General features: G+C 40.9%; 1 protein-coding gene across 6 annotated transcripts in view; it reads right to left on the reverse strand.

Annotated features, from left to right (window-relative positions):
* Ctnnd2 (catenin delta 2) overlaps positions 1-21860 on the reverse strand; it is an 871879-nt gene that overhangs the window by 156058 nt on the left and 693961 nt on the right. For all 6 annotated transcript variants that reach the window (XM_087189427.1, XM_004845189.4, XM_004845188.4 and 3 more), the window contains one exon: positions 10350-10533. In XM_087189427.1, coding sequence (XP_087045553.1) covers positions 10350-10533 — 184 coding nt within the window. The remainder of the gene's footprint in view (positions 1-10349; positions 10534-21860) is intronic.

Here is a 21860-nt window from a genome sequence, read left to right on the forward strand (position 1 = left end):
CGCGCAAACGGATCTGTTAAAATACTGGAGGGGCTTAATAGGTAAACTATACATGCAGCTGTTTGGCAGGGGCATTCTTCTTCAATTTATGGTTAACAGGCTTGATCCTTTGCTCCTCTCCTGAGAGACTACTCTGTATGCAATGTAACGTGGTTTGGGAGGCAGTAGGAAGAGAAATCTTATTTTTAATACAAAGAATTTTAAGAAGAAACCAGCTTTTAATCAGAGAGTTAATGTCCTATAAAGCAATGTTTTATAAGAATAAATATTAAACACTATGATATGCCAATTGGGAACACACTGAATCTGTTTTAAAGATATAGTAATTTGTTCATATTAATATAAAGATCTGAATATTTATATTCTAAGAGAAAAAATGAGGATTTATATTGAAAAGGTAAAATTTAACATATTTGTCCCTTTAAAGAAAGTTCATATTTATAACCATATCACAAAATATATAACAAAACAGGTTTTAGTTAGAACTTGTAAGTTTTCATAATTAAGAAAATCACATTTTGGAAAAATAAGTGATAGAAACTTTAAGATGGCCACAATGGAGTATTTTATATTGATCATTCATATTTAAGATGAAATCATTTCCTCTCACTTTTTGTAGCTTATGGAAACAACATACTTAGGATGAAATGATTCCCCATTACTTTTCCTTAGAATGTAAATGCTAGGAAAAATTTTACACATTTATAGTTAGTCCTTCTGGAGGGCAGAAAGGTCTGCTGAAAAAATTGAAATATAAAGCTTTTTCAGACCTTTCTTAATAGAAAAGATAAGGAAATGTAAACTCCTGAAGACAAATTTCAAGGGATACAAGATATAAAGCATTCATCAGTTAAAAGCAGAAGCATCTTTATGTGTAAAAAACCCCAATGTGTCAGTAAGAGCTGTGGTTGGCCATCAGTAGATGAATGGATAAAGAAAATGTGATATTTACACAGCGGATGGAGTTCTACTCAGCCATAAGGAAGGATAAACTGGAGTCCTGTGTAGGAAAATGGATGTGCTTGAAACTAATGTTAAATGAAATGCATCAGACACACAAGCCTAAAAAATCACATGGCTTCTCTTACACGAGAAACCCAAAGTATAAATAAATTAAAAAGTGAAATAAAGATAGATGAATAAGAAACAGGGAGATAAAACGTTGGCGAATGGGAAGAGGGCTACGAGATAGTGGGAGGGGAAGGTGGGGAGGGAAGGCCATGGAAAAGAAGTAAGATGTGTCAGGTACGTGCACTAGCTCCGCACGATCATTGCAATTATTTGTACTGCAAACCTGAGCTAATAAAATAGAAAAACAGCCCTGTCTTTGGAGGCATGAACTAAGGGAAACGCCTGCCCACTGTCCGGTGCAGGGCCGTGTGCTGCGGGCCTGGATGTGTCCGGCTGCCTCCCAATGACAGCATGCAGAGCGCCAACCGCAGGCTCCATGGACATGCTCTTTGCTCTGCAGCACGGCACGGCACGCCTCCTTCCAGAGGCCCAAAGCATACCCGCCCAGAAGGCAAGACTTCTAGGCTGGTACAGTTCCGTCCTCTGGCTTGGACTCCACCAAGCAGCTTCCTGATTCCAGAGTGGCATCCGAGGAACTCAGTCTATAGAGTGAAAGTGCCGGTGAGAGCTTTGGCTTCGGTGTCACCCATGAAAACACACCGCTCCGATGACGGATGTAGGATGCCGCCGATGGATGGGCCCTGACAGCCACCCCGCATCTGTCCTCCTCACACCAAGGCTCCGTTTCCCTCATCTGGTCCCAGCCTGTGATGGAGTCAGCAGCAGCAATGAAGCAAACTTTCCTTCCCGGAAGATTCAGCTCCCTTAAAGGACGGCCAGGCCAGGAGCTCTCCACGGCTCTCCTTGAGCTCTGTTGGAATCCAGCTGAGTCCACTGCCTGCCCTCCCTCCCTCCCTCCCTCCCTCCCTCTCTCCTTCACTTCAGGTTAAACCTGAGTCTGTTTGATGGTTCCCCAGTTCTTCAGGATTCCTACCATTTTCCCCCGTCCAGTGTTGTCCCTAAGTAAATATTGTGCATGGATTGCTAATTCTGTCTCGGCGTCTGCTTCTCAGAGGATCTGAACTGAGCCAGGTTCTCCCTCACGGTGAGGGAACATGCGTGCATGGGGAGCCCCTTGTCTGTCTAACACGGTGGTGTGGGAGGAAGCAGCTGCAGACCAGGCAGCCTTCCTTCACTCGCTAGTTGTGTGTCTTGGGAAGTTACTTTTAATCTGAGCACCCACTTCAGAATCTTCGGAGTTCCTGCCTCGTTGGGTTTTTGGAACAGCTTCACTTGCCATATTACAGAAACAAGATTAGGACAGGCTTTGAGAAGGTGCTAGGTCAAAGCTGATCTCTTCCTAATGGTCTTACAGCTTCTGTGGGTGCAGTGTTTCACCAGCAAGGCCGGCAGCCACGCCCTAGAGCCTAGTGTTCAATGGGGACGCCCCAAGTGGCCACATCTCACCTGTGTCCCTGACTTAAGAATGCTGGGGATCGGATTGGCTGGAAAAACTCTGTTAGGCTCTGCACTTTCTTTTTCAGCTCATGGAAGACCTCTAGGCCAAGCATTCCCTTTGTAGCCGTGGAAACCGAGGTTGAGTTTGCTCTGGAACAACGAAGAAGGTGCGGCAAAGTTGGAGTCAAATGTGGATCGAAAGTCATTTCATACAAAATTAATCAAATTAAACTACTTTATCTTAAACTCTCAAAGAAATTATCTTTTATCATTAAGCTATTGATTTCATCAAAGTATAAGACTTCAAAGGATGCACTCTTAATAGCTCTTACATTGCCATAGAAGGAATTCCTTGACGTTCTCTCAGTAACTCTCTCTTCTGGGGAGAGCAAGGAGGCAATGAAGGTGTCAGCTTGTGTGCGGAGTGCTTTCAATACACTATTTTTACAACCACTTCCACTCGGAAATACAAAATAAATATTAACATTAGCTTTTCTTAGAGAATAACTATAAGTCTTATTTACATTATGTACTGAAGCAAATATGTTCATACTAGTCAATATGATCTTGCTCTAAGAATGTTTTAATTTATTAAAAATTATTTCTCAGGGCCAGGGATTTAGCTCAGTGGCACCGCACCTGCCTCGCAAGCATAAGGTCCTGAGTTCGAACCCCAGTACCAAAAGAAAAATACTTCCCAAAGTGAGAACAATGAAAGTCAACACAGTATCAGTACAGGCTGAAATGTATCTTCCTAAAATGCACGTCCTGAAGTCCTAATCTGGAGTCTCCCAGGAAGTGGCTGTACTTGAAGGAAAGGTCTTTACAGAGGAAATCAAACTGCTATGAAGTTTTATGACCCTAATCTGATCCAACTGGTATCCTTATGAGAAAAAGAACATTTGGTCACTGATGCTTGGAGAGATCTTAAGAAGAAGCAAGGAGAAGGCAGAAATCTGTCAGCTGAAGAGAGGAGCCTCAGAGAGCCCGCCATCCCCCAGGACCTGTACCCCAGACCTGCAGCTTCACACTGGGGGAGGACAGCTCCTGTCTCAGCCGCACGGCTCATGGCAGTTTTCATGGGAAGCTGAGCAAACTAATGCAAGTATAACCACGCCTTCACCTGACCCAGCTGGGGGGACTGGGCTAGAAGGTTAGTGCCCCAGGGGGCTTTGAGCCTGTCCACCAAAGGGCTGTGATGGGCAGAAACCACTCTGCCCCATGAGCTTCTCAGACCCCTGCTTCTTGGCTCCACTGAACTCTTTCCTTCCTTTAGAAGAGGACCTTCACTACTGAGTCATGCCTCAAGAAAACCGTGTCTCTCTACCCATCCACGGCCACAATTTCCCTTTCTAAGACTCTGAATGAAAGCTAGGTGGTACACACCTGTGATGCACACCTCTGGGAGGCTGAGGCAGAAGGGTCAAACCTCCATCTGGTCACAGGTAATGTCTGTACCTGGGATGTTCAGGGAGTGGCCTCAGGTACAGATGGAAACAGGTACCTGTCTGGACCTCTTGTCTGCTCTGAGGCACTGTTTTCGGACAGGACAGGTGGCTTCTTGAGTTATTTACTCATTTTTCCCATGATGCATCCTCCAATGGCTGCTGGCTTTGCAGATCCATTTCTGTTAGTGATTGGGGTGACTGTTCTCATTTCCTGGCACTGTCAGAACCAAGTATAACAAAATTTGTGGCTTTAATAACAGAAATGGATCCTTTCACGGCTGTGGAGGCCAGAACTCTGGAACACAGGCATCAGGACCACCACACCCCCTGGGAAGGTGCTGGAAGGATCTGTTTCCCCTTTCCTTTGTGGTCTCCAGCTTTGGTGGTTTCCAGCAATCCTTGACTATCCTTGGCTTGTTGCTGCATTCCTCCATCTGTTCCTGTCTTCTTATGCCCCCCCTCCCCTGGGAAGCTTTGGGTGTGCATATTCTCTTGTAAAGATGCCAGTTCTTGGAATTAAGACCCCCTGACCCAGCATGACCTGATCTTAACTAATTATATCTCCAAACACCCTATTTCCAAATAATTCACATTCCAAAGTTATAAGTAGACATGAATGAGGGGTATTTAGTCAACTTGCCACATGACTTTAGCTTCAAGCAGTTCCCGGACAGAGCCAATCCACCCTCACCACTTAGAGTACAGGCCATGGGCCATTAGTCCACATTTTCAGTTGTGGATGATGGTTATACCAGCCAAGAGTTAAGGGAAGTATTTGATTATACTGATTGCACAACAAAACAATCTTGAGCACAGAAATGAGTCTATTTCGAGTTCTAAACAGCCTGACTCAGGCCATCTGAAGTCATTTCCCTGGAGCAGTCTTTCATTAGAAAATGAAGAAGAAAAGATGAACAAAATAGCCTCACTCATATTTCTGTTCTAAAACTTTCTAACCATTTGCTACATTTATTTGAACCATATTTTAAGATAGCTTTGATTAAACATTAAAGCTTGAATGTGGCAGAACTGGAGCAAAAGAAACAACCAGCAAAGGGGAAGAAATGAAGGCGGGCAGGAGAGTGTTGGGATGCGGGAGGGGGTTGTAGGAGGAAGCCCTTCCCTGTCCAGGGTCCTGATCCCTTCCAGCTCTGATGCCTGCTCTCTTACTCCACAACCCGGCCAACACCAAATCCCTCCTCCAACAAAATTTAAGAGATTTCTTTTCCCACTTCTATCCTTTCTTTTTCGGTGAGTGACAGATACTACAGGAGCAAATCGATCTGCTTCAAAAAAATTCCATTTCCTACCCTCAAATGAATTTTAAATGGAAAAGGACTAAGGGCATTAAGTTTTCATTTTGTACTTCACAGGTGCTTACATTTTTGCTATCTCAATGTGTCATGACTCTTCCTACCAGGACTGTCCCCGCCTCATGAAAGAAGGCAGAGAGAGAAGCAGCCCTTCTCCCTGGGATGCCTCCCGGGAAGGGGGCTCCTTCTAGAATCAGGGTGGGGCAGAGCCTGCCATCAATAGCGGACAATCTCCAAACCACAGGAAGGCACAGGGAACCGGACGGAGTCTGTTAAGAGTACGAAGTTATCTAAAGCTAGGGTTTGCCAGCTCCTCAGCTTTTGCCTTACTAGAGCACAAGCTTAATTTCCTCACTTAAGTTCCTTTCCAATGAGCTTTTTGGACATTTGAAAGCAATATAATTTGCATGGTTAAAATTTATGTTTTCCTCTCTGAGAAACAAAAAAAGGTGATCTCCTTTAGAATAGTCTTTGCTTAAATTCTTATCCTTGGTTTCTTGCCCTGAAATGACACAAACAAGTTCAATTCTGCTAGGAACAAAAATCAAGACTAATGCTTTCCAAAAATAATCTAAAATTACTTTTACCTGCCATATGATGCCCCTGGTCCTACTGGGTTTAGGAAAGACTATTCTAGGAGAAGAGTTTTATTATATTTTATATTTTATTTGATTTATATATTCTTGATAAGATAGTTACAGAAACTAGTCCAAAATATCAACTCATCTTAAAGTCATCAAAGAATGGAGTAGTCTAAGTCCTGGAAAAGTTATGTCAACATGATTGTCTAGAATGCTGCTTTAAACACAGTCTGATCTTTTGGAAAAAGGCATCCATAGCTCTAATCTACATGAAGATTTAAGGCGAAGCTAACTGCCTAACTGTATGCCATTCCATACTTAAATCTTGTCTTAGTCCATTTTCTGTTGCTGTAACAAAATGCCTGATTCTGGCTACTTTATAAAGACAGGACTGTTATTTGGGTCACAGTTTTGGAGGCTGAAGGTCCATGATTGGATGGTCCCCTCCTTTTGGTCTCTGGTGAGGACTTCAGGGCATGTGGCATCACAATGGTGGCAGCATGTGTGGAAGAGATCACACAGCAAGATGGCAGGCTGGAAAGGTTCAGGGGCCACATTTCTTCTTATTACATTAATCAGTCTCAAGGGAACTAACCATAGCACTGTGAGTACCATGTTAATCCCTGCTGAATCAGTCACTTTCCAGTAGGCTGCACCTCTTAAAGATCTCTTTACCTCTGTACATTGCCATACTTGGGACTGAATTTCCAGTATGTGAATGCTGGGGGACAAATCAAGGCCTAAGGAGAGGAGCACATAAAGGAAGGGAGGGGGAGGCTATAGTGGTTAAGTGCAGCTGGTCAACTTGACTGGCTTGGGAACTGCCCACCCAGGGGATTAGTAAAGCACACTTATGAGCCATGGAAGGATGACCTTGGGTGCTATATCTGGTCCCTGGCCCCTTTCTCTCTGGCACTGTTCCTCTGCTCTGCTGTCCAGACAGCATGTACTATGCATCTTTGCTCCACCCGCCCCTTACACCATGATGTTCCTGCCTTGGAATGAGCCAACCATGGACTGATTCCCCCAAAACAGTGAGCTGAATTAAATCTCTCCTCCTTTAAGATGTGAGTGTCCATGTTCATGTTGTGTCTCAACAACATGAAAGCTAATTCAAAGGAGAAGAAAAGAGCTGTCATTTAAATGGAAGGCTGGCCAAGTGATGCCACTCATTAACTATCAAGAAGCAAATTAAAAGAACTGAGACACAGAAGAATGATGCTCGTACATCAGGTAGTTTGTTGGTTGCTGTGTATGCTTTTAAGCACAGATTTGTTGCCAATCTAATATCGTATAACTTTATATTGCTTGGCTGTGGAGTAGATAGTGTGGATAAGAATTAGGACGTGGTTCAAGTCAAGATGAGTCTTCATGACTTTCTAAACATGAGCAAGTCAATTTAATGAAAATACAACAATATGCAGTGGTACCATGGTTCACGAACTTAATTCTTTCCATGATTCTTGTTGCAAACTGAAGTGGACAAGAACCAGATCAAATTTCCCCATAAAGTCAACACTGAATTTGATTCTCATCCCATTCATCTGCACACAGCCGAGTTAGCCACTCTTTCCCAGTTTCCTCCTGCACTATCCTGGTTGTGGGATGGGTGGGACAGGAGAATATTTGCTGGGGTAGCTCATGGGTGTCGCTTTCTTCCATGAAGTTCCATCACTGTCTCCCTGGTCCCCCTTGCATACACCAGGTGCTCAGCAAATGCGCACAGGATAAAACTGCTGGAAAGCAGAAGCAGCATAGGAAGTAATTTCTTTAATAAAGATCTAGGAGTTGCTGGAAAAACCAAAAATGAATTCACATACCAAGATGAAAAATCTTTTAGCATGAGATACCACATGCAGATACTTGGGTGTGTTACCAACACACTCTCAGTAAATGGAGAGTAATAAAAATTCATCAAAACTTTACATCCTCTAGTTTTCATTTAATACATTCATTTTGGCCCCTTCTGGGGCTATTTTCTTCCTCTCCCAGTCCATCCAAGCTATTCATCAGTGTGGAGTGATTTGATTCATAAATACATTCAAATAAGAGAGGAGAAATCATGTGTCTTTCTGACGGAGGGAAAATTCTTAACGAGTTAGAAGGGAAATTGACGTTTCACTACACATTGAGGGTTTTGCTTCATCTCTCATATGACAGATAAACTCGGAAATGTGGTAAATCACTAACCATGGTTGTATCTTGGCTACAAACACCTGATTTTGGCTACAACACACTCTTTCCAAACAAGACATCCTCCTTGTTTGCTCTCTGTGATGTGGTCACTTCCAGCCAGCAGCAGAAAGCAGTGAGGGTTGGGCCTCTGTAGAGAATAATAGGTGTCATCCTGTTCTCAACTAACCTTGTTTCAGGTCACGTGCTTGATGTCAAACTCAGTCAGAAGACTTACAGAAAGGGAGCCCATGACATGTTCTCCTCCACAATGCGGACTGTACCCTTAGAATGCCAGTGCCCCACATGTATAAATACCGAATAGTTTCTCTGGTGTGAGAAACTGAAAGTGTAAATGAGGACTAAAATGTATAATAGGTAATGTGAAATAGGAAGAAAAGGGGCAAAGGGGAAGGAAGTGGGAGGGCTAGGGGAAAGGATAGAAGGGAATGGGATTAATATGAGAAAATGGAAAAATAGGAACAAAATCTTTGTTAATAGGGAGGAATGAAGGGGTTGAAGGGAGGGCTGGGCAAGGGTGAAAAATAAGAACCAAAAGAGACTATGTAAAGGTGCAAATTTCCAATGATGAATGTCATTATACTGGTACTAAAATGTACCAATGATTAGAATGAATAATCGATAATGTAAAATAAGAAGAAAAGGTCCAAAGGGGTAGGGGTAGTGGGAGGGGCAGGGGAAAGGAAATAAGGGAAAGGAAAAATGCTGAGAAATGGAAAAAATGGAAATAAAGTCTTTGTAAATAGGGAAGGGTGGAGGGGGTGAAGGGAGGGCTAGGAATAGGGAAAAAATAAGAACCAAAAAAAAAAGAATGCCAGTGCCCAACATCAGGAAGACATAATTATGCTATTATATTAGTCAGACAGAAATGCAGCTGACAGAGCTAACCAGGTCTTTCCAGACTACACTTTTACAATTGATTTGCAGACATTTGCTTCCATAGACTTTCTCAGGAGCAATGACAGGTTGTGGATGTACAGGATGCTAGGAAGGGAAAATCTACTGGGAATAGGTCCAAATAACTGAAATCAGAAAAAGCAAGCTTGGAAGGTTAGTGGTGCCTACACTCTTAGCTTTGGAAGTTATATTTCTTCAGGTGAGACAAGAGGTTTCTGATGGATAAGCGAATTTAAGAACTAATAAAATAGATGCCGCAGTAAGTATTTTGGAGAACTGTAAATTTGGCTTATACTAGAGATTATCTGGAAAAATCATATCAAAAGTTCATTATTTTGTGACCCGGAGGAAAAGCAAAATTGTCAGAGGATTCCTATTCCTGCCTGCGAATGTGTGTAGATATTCGGGGGTCTCAGCTATCTATCTCACTCCGAGCACACGCATCTGTACAAGTACAGGTGCCTTCTCAAGAATGCGGCTGACAGCGGCACTATGAATATTCATGAGATGATTATTACTAATGTCACCGAGGTGGTTCTGCCATTTCTCAGCACAGACTGGTTTTTATACCTAGGAAATGATCAACTGCAGGAGAAATGGCAGCTTTGAGCCAGCCTGGCTAAAGTAATTATGTACCTTTTGGTTTTAAAGCATAGATTATTTGACCAGGTGTTTTTAGCCCCCTCTTTTTTTGCCCCACCCCATTATTTACTTCATCTGGGAGATTTCCAACTTTGGTACGAAATACAACATTCTTAGAGGTACAGGTTCTAGGGTTTAGAATTATATTGATTATCACCTTCTTTTCAGAGAGTAAACATTACCTGAGCCATAACGATGGTTCAAAGAAACCTCAGTAGATTTCTGGGATCTGATTTTTGTAAAAATGCATTAGGGGAGAATTATCACACATTTACAACTTTCAGTATTTAAAAGAAGCATTTAATACAACAAACCTTATTTAAGAGCTATTTCTAAGAACTATAGACTCTAATGTCATGTGGGAAAAAACAATAAAAATAGCTACTGGTGACAGTTAACTAGATCCCCACATATCTGTTACAGACTCTTCCCAATCAACTGCCTGCCTGGTTATTGTACGTGAATGGCATCATTCCAAATGACTACGAAATATCATTTTCAGTTAGGAAGGTGACTTATTTGAGGTTGGAATGAAAATGTTTATTTTTGGCCCTAGGCCTAAGAAATCATGTTAAATGAGTCCACCACTGCTGTAGGTGCAGAGTAGCGGGAGATGATTACACCTTTCCAGGGCATGATTAGAAATGTTTTTCATTAGCTTCATATGCTCCACTGCCACATCAACATTGGCAGAGAAGTCTGCTCCTTAGGAAAATGGGACTTAAAGTTGTGGAAAGTGTGTGTCTAGCAGCAGGCAGGACACCAGGGGAAGGGGACAAGCAGAGGCCCCCTGCCGTAGGACTGACCTTAGGCACCCAGTGGCATTGCGCAGCACCTGTGATGAATGCAGCTGTATTTTCCGATCATCCTGAAGAGGTGAATTTTCCCAGCCTGAATGAGGGATAATCACCGCATTGGTCAGCACTGCCAGGGCGTCCTGGATGATTGGCATTTTGAGTGCATCACATGACGAGAGGTTCCAAAGGACTCCTGCAAGAGACACAAGGAGAGCTGTTGGGTGGCTATGGATCTTTCTCATCCAAGAGGTTTTTGCCTTATTGGAGTTCACAGCACTGGCCAGAAGGTGTGGGCATGAGTGCTAGAGGTTGACTTTAATTTTAGACCACCTGTATGAACTCATTAAAAGCAGGCTGGGGAAATCTGAGCAGTGGACAGAATAAGTGTGATGTGATTATCTCTGTTTCATTATGGAGAGAAAGGTTGTGAGATCTGATTGAATTGCAGCTACCTACCAGGGTTTGGTTCACTATGAATACAAGGGACCCAGGTTCCCAAATTCTAGGCAAGACCAAAGAGACAGGACGAGGCCGGAAGTTATTTGAAATGGTCCAGCAGATTGTTGTTTACCCAAGTATGCACATGTGGCCTACCTAATTCACCTAGCCTCCACATGTAAGCAACATGTAAGCAACTACCATGGAGTAGGACTGTTTGAGAACCCAGCATCACATCAGATGACAACTGGTTCACAAAGCTGTTTAAACATATTATCACTCGGACAGCTTTGTCATCTCTCTAAAAGTGCTGCTCATAGAGGACCCACAGCATGTTCTTTAAATGATGAAAAAGCAAGCAGGAGAAAGCTAGGGCATCTTGGAATGAATGGAGTACAGTGGCAATTAATGTGGACAAGAGCAAAAGCAAAGATTTTGGACACACGGGATGTTTTAGGTTTTTAAATTTGTGTTTTCTAAAATGATCTTAATTCTATGAAAAGCCGTAAGTATTGTACCTATACTATAACATCACTTGACAATGCTTTGAAAATAATTATCTGTTTTTTCAGAATAATACAAGTAAAAGAAAAAGGAAAAGAAAGAGAACATTATTCTGTTGCTCTATTACATAAAGCTTCCCTAGTCCCTCAGACTAAACAGGCACTGCCACTGCAGTTACCAGGGATAGAATACCATAGTTGTTTTAGAAAAGTGACTTCTAGCTTATTTTATTCAAGTTATTTTAATCATGCGAAATTTTGTTTCATCTACTATGTTTTAATGGAATATACAGGACACCCTTCTTTGTGAAACTGTTATTATTTTCTTGCATTGCACATGTTGAACTCACCAAGGGTACCAATAATATAAATCTGACAGTTAACTAAATAAGTGACTACAAAAGTGAGTTCAAAGCTCTGTAAAAATATGGCTATAGAAATGAATTCTTAAAACTGTCTTTTGAAATAACATTTGCTGGGAGTGTTATTGAAAATGAACATGATGGAAATAAACATTTTTTTCAGTTCCTGTTATGTATAAATCAATCCTTTAGAACAGGAAGTCAACTTGAGGGCAAATCTGGTCTATTTTTATAAATAAAGTTTTCTTGGAACACAGCAATGCCTGTTTATTCATATATTTTCTAGGTCTGCTTTTGTCCTTAAAGGAAAAGTTGATGATTTGTGACACAGACTGTATGGCCCACAAAGTCTAAAAATCTACTATCTGGGCTCCCTTAGTTCATGGATCATTTTCTACAAACTGTTTACATGTTTAGATTGATAGTTATTGAGACCCTAAATTGAGCACACAAAAATTCTCAGTGGTACACAGGATACGCTCAAAATATATTCTGATTTGTACTAATTTTGATTGCTAGCAATATTACCAGTTGCATTTACCGTTATGAAAATTAAAATGTCAAGCTGTTTATTCAACTATTAAGAAATGTTTTACCAAATTCTGATTTTATAGGTAATGGAAATGTTTGCTTTCACTCATTTACAGTCTCATGAAAATGTTATTTTTATAGCAAAATAATTGAGTTTTAACAATGCATTAAAAAGAAATTTGTAGTTACCTTAGTATTTGAGGATACCTTTTCAGAATTTCACTTTCAAGCATTTGTGTGTCCTTCTAAGCATTCTATGCAGACATAGCAACAAAACATGAATTGTTTTCATTCCCAAATCCTGATTTGAAAATACTGTCATGTGAACATTGAAGCTTGTAAGTAAATGTTTTAATATATGACCAATATATTTTGCTATAAAATATATTTCCTCTAAAAACTAAACGTAAAACAGAAAATTTGTGTTTACATGGAATGAGTATAAGAATCTGAGTGTGCATCTGCGATCCACAGCTTCATCCCAGCTTAGTGGAGCTATGATCTTCATCAAGCACAACTTTATCACCTGGATGAAGAGTTGGCAATGTGTGTGTCATGTGGTAGTATTCCTGTTGCAGGAATTCTGTGAACCAGGTGCAGAGAGCCCTCAAAACCTCAAGTTGTGTTTAGATTATCTAGACATGGACAAAATCTTGAGTGTAGAAGCAGTAGTCCCTGGGGATAACTGAGACAAAGGTTGGTATGTCCGGCAGAAGTTAAAAGTGGGAGACAGCTGGGAAGGCCATGTTTGTCCTGCTAAATACACACACGTGTGTACACACACACTCATGGGTGAGGGAAGAGACTGGCAGAGAAGACGAGACATATCTAGGCATCCTCCTGAACAAATGGAAAACACCAGTTTGCTAAAATTTCTCTTCACTCCTTCTTCCCTTTCTTCTGTTGTGTTCTAAGATACACCCACATATTACTTGATATTCCCTTCAAATGGAGGAATCTAATTCTTCTTCCTAGGACTCACTTCTGACAGTAAACATGGCGGGAGGTCATAAAACCTGAGAGAAGGTTGTAAGAAAGGTACTGCTGCTTCCTCCAAGTTTGCTCTCTGGGATTGCTTATTTGGAGAGAAGGCAACATGAGGGCTCTCAAGCAACCTTACAGAGCAGGGACTGGGTGGAGTACTGAGGCCTGTAGCCAACAGTTAGACGAGAGTGCCATTTTGGAAATGGACCTTTCAGCTCTACTCAAGCCTTCCAATGACTTGAATCTCATGAGAGACCCTGAGCCAGAATCACCCACATTGGTTGCTCCTGGATTCCTGACATTTAGATACTGTGTAAAATAAGTGTTGGTTGTTTCAAGCTGTTAAATTCTGGGGTTGAACTTGTCATGCAGCAATAGATACTACACTTTCCTTCTCTCCCAAACTCCCACACTCTCTCTTTACCCCTTTTATCTTTCTCGTCCTTCTTTTTCCTAATTTTTCCCCGGTTGGATTTCTACAACACTTTTCCTATTGCTCCTCTCATTACCTAGATCTATTTGTTCTCCTCTTCCTTCCAACTCCCCTCTCCTCTTGCTATATTCCACTGCAAGAGCACAAAACACACAAGAAGGAGGAGCTGAAGTCTGTATTGAAATTTAAAATGGTCTTAATTTCAATGACAAATATTTAGTTTTTAAATATGTATCATTCATCACATATACAACTTATTAGAAAGCTAAATACTTCCTTCAATTTTGAATAATCCTGCCTTAACTTCCCATTGGAAATCTAACAAATTGATACTTGGTGGCTCAAAGAGCACAAATTTCTTTTCTTTTTTTTTTTTTTTTTTTGGTACTGGGGGTCGAACTCAGGTCCTTAGGGTTGCAAGGCAGGTGGCGGAACCACTGAGCTAGATCCCTGGCCCACAAATTTATTTTCTTACAACTGTGGAAGTCAGGACTTTCACATGAGCTGGTGGGGCTGCCCCCACCCTGGAGGAAGCTCTTGCTGGGTCTTCCTCATCTGGTCCAGCTTCTGGAATTCCTTGGCGAAGCTTAGCTTCTACCCCACACCTCTGACTCTTAACCTTCTGCCTCTCTGTCATAGGAATTAGTGATTACACTGAGCTCACCTAGAACATTCAGCATAGTCTCACCTTCTCCAGACCTCTACTTCAATCAAAACTGCAAAGATCCCTAATTCAATCCCACTGTGTAAGGTGATGTTCAGAAGCTGTGGGAATTTGGCTGTGGACATCTGTGGGGAACCATTATTCAGTCTAATAGAAGTTCCCTTAAAACACTATTTTACTTAATAAAATTAAATTTATGATGGCTTTTCCTTAAATCTCTAAGTTCATCTTGAATCAGAGTCCTTCTTTCATTTAGTGATACTCTCATACATATAAAGCACTTACTGTATGCCAGGTTCTGTTGGATGCAGAACGGACAAACCAGGGAACAAAACTCCCTGACCCGGATCCATGCAAGACCATAACTCTGGCCATTATGTTCCAATCACAGCAGCCTCATTTCTTCTCCTTGAATACCCAAGCTCATCTGTACCACACATCTCTGAGGCTAGCTGCTTCTTCATTCTGAAACATTCTTCCCTAGACCTTTCCATGGCTAATCCTTCTGCTGTTCACATCTCCTTTCAATGTGATAAACACAGAGAGGCTTATTTGGACCAATCCAAATTACCTCCCAAGCAGTCGGTGCCAGCTCTCCTATTTTACTTTCAGCAGAGATGTCATTGCCAATTAGTATTTTTCATTACTTGTTGATTTTCTGTCATTAGTCACTGTTCCTCTCCTCAACAGGGTCCCAGCTGTGAGATGGTAGCAGACACTTGTCTGAGTGTTCAGGGCGTGCAGAACACCCACACACAGTGTGCCCAGTGTACAGGATGTGCTCTGACACCCAGGAGGAAAGCAGGAATTAACAACTCTGTGGTCTGACCTTCACCGGATGCCATGGGTTGCAAGTATTGAGCATTCTTCAATTATTATAGCGCTAGCAAAATGGTGTAATGAATTGAGAGAATAAAACAGCAGATGCAAAATGTAATTTTACAGACAACATACCCACATGAGAATATAAAAATGTGATCTACTTAAATAGGATTATATATCTTGTATCTAAGAGATTCTATTTTTAGCCAGTAGACAAAAATTGGTATCACTGCAAAACACTAACAAGTTTAGCCCTACAAGGCTTAACTCTAGTCCTTTGTTTGGGCAATTTTTCTATATTAACTCCCTGATACGTCTTAAATTAGTCAAAGTAATACTAAAATTTCAACTTTTGGAAAAACTGTGGAATACACTGAATTCACAATGGGCTTCAGCATCCATAATAAATTTCCCTGGTCATTCTTATCAGAAGGTGACAAAAATGTTTTACTGTATTTACGTTTATGGTCACTAGCAAATTTTTATTTGCCTGATGAAGATATGCTAATTTCTTTGAGATAATATGTAATAAAATTGTTTTATAGCATCTTTCCCTGAACTGTATGCATTCAATAGCTCCTTTTTATCAGTGTAAAATTATTGCTGTTCCAAATATAATTTTGACAGTACGTTTAGTTGAGAAGACATTTAAATATCTAATTATGAACACTAAATATATTTAAAGATAGTTTATTTTTATTTCAGGCATAAGATAACTCTTTTCCTTAAGACTATCCATATTCATGAGCAGTAATTGGTTTATTAAAATTTCTTTAATAAAATCTTAATTACTTTCATTTGATCATTTATTTTGTTTTGATAGAGGGTAATTGTAGTTTCCTGAAAGAGATGAAGACTATCCTGGTCTTAAAAAATTAAGAAAAAAAACCTTTATTAATAGCAAGTCTTAAGTTACAGTAAAATCAAACATGGCCTCAGGCTTATGCAAGGCTATTACAGCCTCTCACTTGCTTTCGGCTGCTAGAAGTAAAACCCAACCCTCCAAATGAAAGTTTCAAAGAAAGTTGGTTTAATTCATTTTAGATAAATGTTTTCTAAATTTTATTAAAAACCAGTAAATTAGTGAAAAGTTCATGTATTATGAGGACCTATTTTAAGCCAATTCGTCATTTATCTTGAGAGCAATGGTTTGTGAACCTAGGGAAAGCCAGAGGAAAAAGATGAATGAGACCAGAGGTCAGTTAGGCCTACTTGGTGGCAGTGAGAGGGAGACGGGGTCTCCCACCTCTGCCTTTGTTATCCCCTCCTTGCATACCCTAGCCCGTGGGTAGGCTCAGAGGGGGTGATTAAAGTCTGGGAACCATGGCGCCCTGAACGCAGGTTGTGTTGTATGTGCTGTGTGTGTACCTGCTGTCCTTGTGAACACCTGGACACACACAGATTCCCATTCCCCACCTGCGCCCAAGGAGCAATGACCCTCAGGGTACGGCTGGGAATTGGGTTTGTCTTGAGAGTCCTTCTAGATGTGAAAGATTCACATGTGACACCCATGCAATGTCTTTATAAATAAAGGTATTTATCGTGAGTCTACGCTAAAGCTTATCAAAATGTTGCTACAGCCATGGATAACTCCCCAGGTCAGAACTTTCTGAGCTTTCCTTTAGGAGTCCCAGGCCTGGTTAAACAAAATAAATGACCCTTCACTTCCCCTCCATGACATTCTCAAAGAGGAAAGGAAGTGTCCTGCACAGTGGGAAGGAGGTGGAGGTTAATCCTTTTCCAATTTCACCTCACTGAATCACTGTCAGCTGAGTGTCTCAGGAGAGCAAGGGGATGAAAAGGCTGCTGGGGGTGATAAATGTGCAGGTGGAGGGGAGAAGGATGGGCAGTCACCACGAGCAACTCAAATCCCATCCCACTACCGCCACACATGGACTCTGGTCCAGACACAGAATGGTTTTTAAATAATCACACAGACATAAACGCTGAGATTTAAACAGGACTGTTCTTGCTTATTTTCCAAATGGCTATAGAATTTAATTCCAGAGAGGGTGAAGAGTGAATTGTTCTTTTTTGTAACCCAGATCTTTGCTGTTACACAGCGAGCAAATTCTGGCCTAATCTCCTTAAATCTACCTGGTTCCCATGAGATGTTCTAATTGCTGAGGTTCTAAAGTAATTTTGTGGAAAGACAGAACCATTAATATTGAGGTTGTCTTTCTCCAAAGCCAAAACTGATCCCAGTAACACTCTTATATTCAAATTTGTGCACCACTGGCACACTCTAAATATTTAGACGAAGCTCATATGAAATTAATAGAAGAGGCCCATACATAGTTTCAAAAACTATTTTCAATGTTTTCAGAGGCTGAATTAATTTAATTTAAAATAAAACAATTTTACACATAAAAGACTATGGCTTTTTCCTAAAGAAAGATAAAAGACTCAATATCTATGGACAGGCGTGTTGGCACATGCTTGTAATCCCAGCACTCAGGAGACTGAGGCAGGAGGACAGTTTGTGCTACATAGTGAGTTCAAGTCCAGCCTAAAATATATTAGTCAGTCTAAAAACAAAAACAAAAATCCTTTAGGTATTTATGATCTTGCCATTCTAAGTTGGTGTATGCATATCTTAGTTTTTTTTTAAGAGTTCTTCCATTGAAAGTTTACAATAAAAAAGTAACAGGCAGATTCCATTCCTGGAAAATAATGTTTGTCTCCAATTGGCAACAAAGAAAGGCAGCTACTATGTAAGAATAGAAAAATTCTCTTCACAGTAATCTTTCAAGTAATTGTATATGAAAATAATTTGTAGCCATTGTTGGTAGTAGCCATCTGTGAGAATCAGAGGTTCACCTTTGATCACAACATTTTATGAATGAATCATAGAACTCTGTATTTCTCAGTTCCCAGTGGGCCAACAGTTAGGAATAAAAAATTAAGTTCGCTTAACTACAGTCTCCCTCAGGGACCTCTGTAAAATGCCATCAAGCACCCAGGATGAGTTTAATAATCTCTGGTACGTGGCTTATAGCCATTAACAATCGTGTTATTTTATCTGACAACTGTATTCCTATATATGTTGAACAAAGTGATTTCTTATAACTTGATTGTGTTTCTTGGTAGGATTTTGGTGCCTTCAAGTTACAAGAATTAATTAACTTGAATTTACCCCTTTCATAAGTGGCAGATTGCAAGGGAGAGAGAAAGGTAGGGATTAGGGTTCATGTGAGATTCAAAGACAAACACTCCCATTATTAAAAAAATGAGTTGCAGGGAGTGACACCATGCTAATTCACACCTTCTGGGCCTGGGGTAAAGATTCTGGTGTGGATATACTTTGCCATCGCTATGTTGAACAAAGCTAAGACCAAGAAACAATAACCTACTTGCTTGCTTGTGCAAATCCCAGCGTATGGAAATTCAGACTACAGACTAAATGGCAAGAGCCATCCTGTCAGGCTCTCCCCTTCCTGCAGGCCCTGTCGAAACACTGCCCCATCCCAGCAGTTGCTCAGTTTGCAAAACCCACCTAAAACCACCCAGCCAATGAAGCATACAATACTCTGCACCATTTCACCCATTTGACATTATTTCTTTCAGGCTAGAGAGCCCAGGCCTTTATGGACATAAGTCTGATAAACTTATCTTTATTGATGAACAGATTTTTCCTGCTGGCCATTTGAACAGTTGACAAACTACATAAATTACTGAACATGGATGATCTGCTACCTTCATTATCATCTTTCTTAAAACCTGACAAATTCCTGAATGTGCAGGGGGATTCATTAACCATGAGGTTGACATCTTATCTGGGGGCCAGACAGCGGATATGAAGTTGCCGGCAGCTCTACTGAGTGCTATAACCTTGAGGTCACACAGCCCACTCACATCTTGCAAAGCACCAGCCTGCTATTCCAGACTCTGAGTTTAGAGTGAGGAAGAATATATAAAATTATATAGTCTTATAAAAAATGAGATGGCACTCATCTTGGGATATCTTTTTAATACTATTTATAGCACATTTACCTCATTCTTCCTGTTGGTGGCAAAATAAAAAGAGTGACAGGAATCAAAGACAGATGCTTCAATTCCAGCTCTCACATAGTCAGGACTAAGTAGGTGCTCAATAAATGGATGAAAAACCAAGCGACTGAAGAGGGAGAGTTATTGAGTCATGCTGACTTTAAAGAACAAGAATCTCAAATAATTACAGAAAATAGCTGGGCTAGGTGTTCAAAATAAGATCCCATTGAAAATAACTTTTAAAATGGCCAAGAATAGCTCACAGTGTTGAGTTCTTATTACACTCTAGGGTCTTTGCTATCACCTTGCATGCACTGACTCGTGCAGTTCCCTTTGATAGATGAGGAAACTGAGCCCAGAGAAGTTGAGTCACTTGTGCAAAGTCATTCATCTTGTAGGTGAAAGTGAAGGTCAAGTGTGAATGTGACCATGATGCATATGCACAGTAAGTCAAATGTCAGGCACAGCCATTTGCTGCTTGAAATGGAAAGAGGTGCTGTGGTTTGCAATCCTTTGAAGCAAAGTGCATGAACACAAGAGAATGTTCTGCTTTTCATCTATTGCCAGTTTCTCTTTAGCCTCAGGACATGTAGCCCGAGAAATTTCAAGAAGTCATTTGAGTTCCCAAGAATGAAGAACATTCAGTTTTAAAACTACTTTTATAAATAAGTTTTCCTACATTTAATTCTGCTTACCTCTTCCCTAAAAGCAAAACAAAACAAAAAAACACAGATACAATCTTCCACGGCAAAACTGAACAAACACCAGACTGAGATGAGGAATAACTTTAACACTAAATTTTCCCTCCAATCACCACATTCATTTCAGAAGGAGGTCTCATTTTCAGTTAAGCCCTCATTTACCACATCACTTGTGCTATTTAAAAAATCCTGATTACAACCATAGGAGATAGCTGTTGCTAGAGGTTTTGTTTAATAGATTCATAACTAGAATGTAAAGAATTTACTGAAAAAAGCTTCCAAGGATGGGCAACAACCAAGAGAGACAGAACTGGGATACAGAAATAGGCATCACAGCCCAAAAATATTGTCACTTAAAGACATCTTTCTTGGAAAATATATGATGACAGTAAGAACATCAAAAGTCAACTATACTTTCTCTTGAGCACCCTCAAATTTATATTTCTGAATTTCATTTCCTAACTCCAAAAGTGAGCATTACTTGTCACAAATTTTCCTCCAAATGTATTCTCTTCCTTCTCAGATTCTGCGAACAAATTCTCTACTCAAATCAGAAATTTAGGGACACTTCTTGTCCTTGTGTCAGTTTTTAAGGTTTTAGTTTTTAGCAGATATTTTGTCAATACCCACGAAAACAAGGTATTGCTAGTTAGGCTGACGAATACATAAAAGATGAAGCAAAGCCTAACTAAGGATATAAAAAGCAAGTATATTTGCCCAGTAAAAAATGAAACTTACTCTACAGAGCTGTATGTGATAAAATCCAGTGTTAGAGATCATGCCATGAAATTACAGGTAACAATGTAGTTCTAGGAGGGGACCCCAGAAGGTTCTACAGCAGGGTGGATCTTGGGCTGGCCTTTGAAGGGTGAGCAGAATTAGGGTCTGAGACAGAGACTTTTAGGGGTCTTGTAGCTAGGCTTGTAGCTAGGAATGGGTAACAGATAATTAGCCTAATTGTCTTTGAGCTCAGTGCTACAGTGGATGCCAAATAGAATGTTGTGCACAAAAAATACATTTCTCAACAGTCAGAAGGATGCCTTTTACTTGGACAACCATGGCCCCACAGTAGAAAATGGTTATTCTCTCCATCATGGGGAAATCGGGGAAGCTATCGGCCTGGTCTTAATCTCTGGAAATTTGGCCATATTTTTTTTTTCAAGAGCAGTCAGAGTGACAAACCATGGGAGCTGCAAGCTATTATGTTTAGTCTTGGTTAATTCTATAGAGTTCATCACTATCTGCTTTTCCCACTGTAATATCCTACTGACGAGCACAGAAAACGTTATGACTCAAGGAACATGGTTAGGGAGACATAATTTGGATGTCACTTGGCTGGATGCTGCCTGGACTGGGTGCAAGGGAGGAGAGGCACAGACATAGGACAGGGGGAGGAAGAGGGCTGGCTGGAGTCTGGGGGCTTCATACGGGGTGTTAACTCGGACATGCCCATTAGGCATCCAGGGGCGATGTTAGGAGGCAGCTGGTGCTCTGAGTCTGCAGCCCAGCTCTGAAGATAAAAATGCACAGTCCTCAGCGATTAGGTGGTATTTAAAGCTGCAGGAGTGGATGAAGTCACAGAAATAGCGTTCAAATACAGAGCCGACAGCCCAGGGCTGGTCCTAAGCACTGCTCCATGTAAGAGTGTGAGGGTGAAGGCAGTCTGGCAGAAAGAAGAGAAGCATGATCATATTTTAGTTTCACAAACTATTAACCTTGGGACGCTTTGTGTGTCCTACATCTCAGCAGACACTTCCTCCGGTCGTTGCTGAGAATTTTAATATCACAAGTAACCTGGAAGTGTAAGTTCTCCTTTTATTGTAGACACTGACAAAAAACTGAGCTGCAATTTTCATTTAAAAGCATCTGTGTCAGGCCCATCAGTGGGCTGATTGAGGACAAACGGAAGCAAGTCAGCCAGTCGATCATTAGGGCAGGGGCTCAGTGACTAGAGGCAGAATAAATGGCAGGAAGGGATAAAATCACTTAGTTTAGGTATTTCCTGAATCAAAACTGTAGCAACATAAGCAGAGCATGGCAAAGCATGCATAATGGTAAAGCCTCTATTATGACTGGAACGTAAAGTGTAATA

This window comes from Heterocephalus glaber, unplaced genomic scaffold (assembly GCF_053883595.1).
Source record: "Heterocephalus glaber isolate CG9 unplaced genomic scaffold, H.glaber_assembly_v1.0 deba00001538, whole genome shotgun sequence".
NCBI lineage: Eukaryota > Metazoa > Chordata > Mammalia > Rodentia > Bathyergidae > Heterocephalus > Heterocephalus glaber.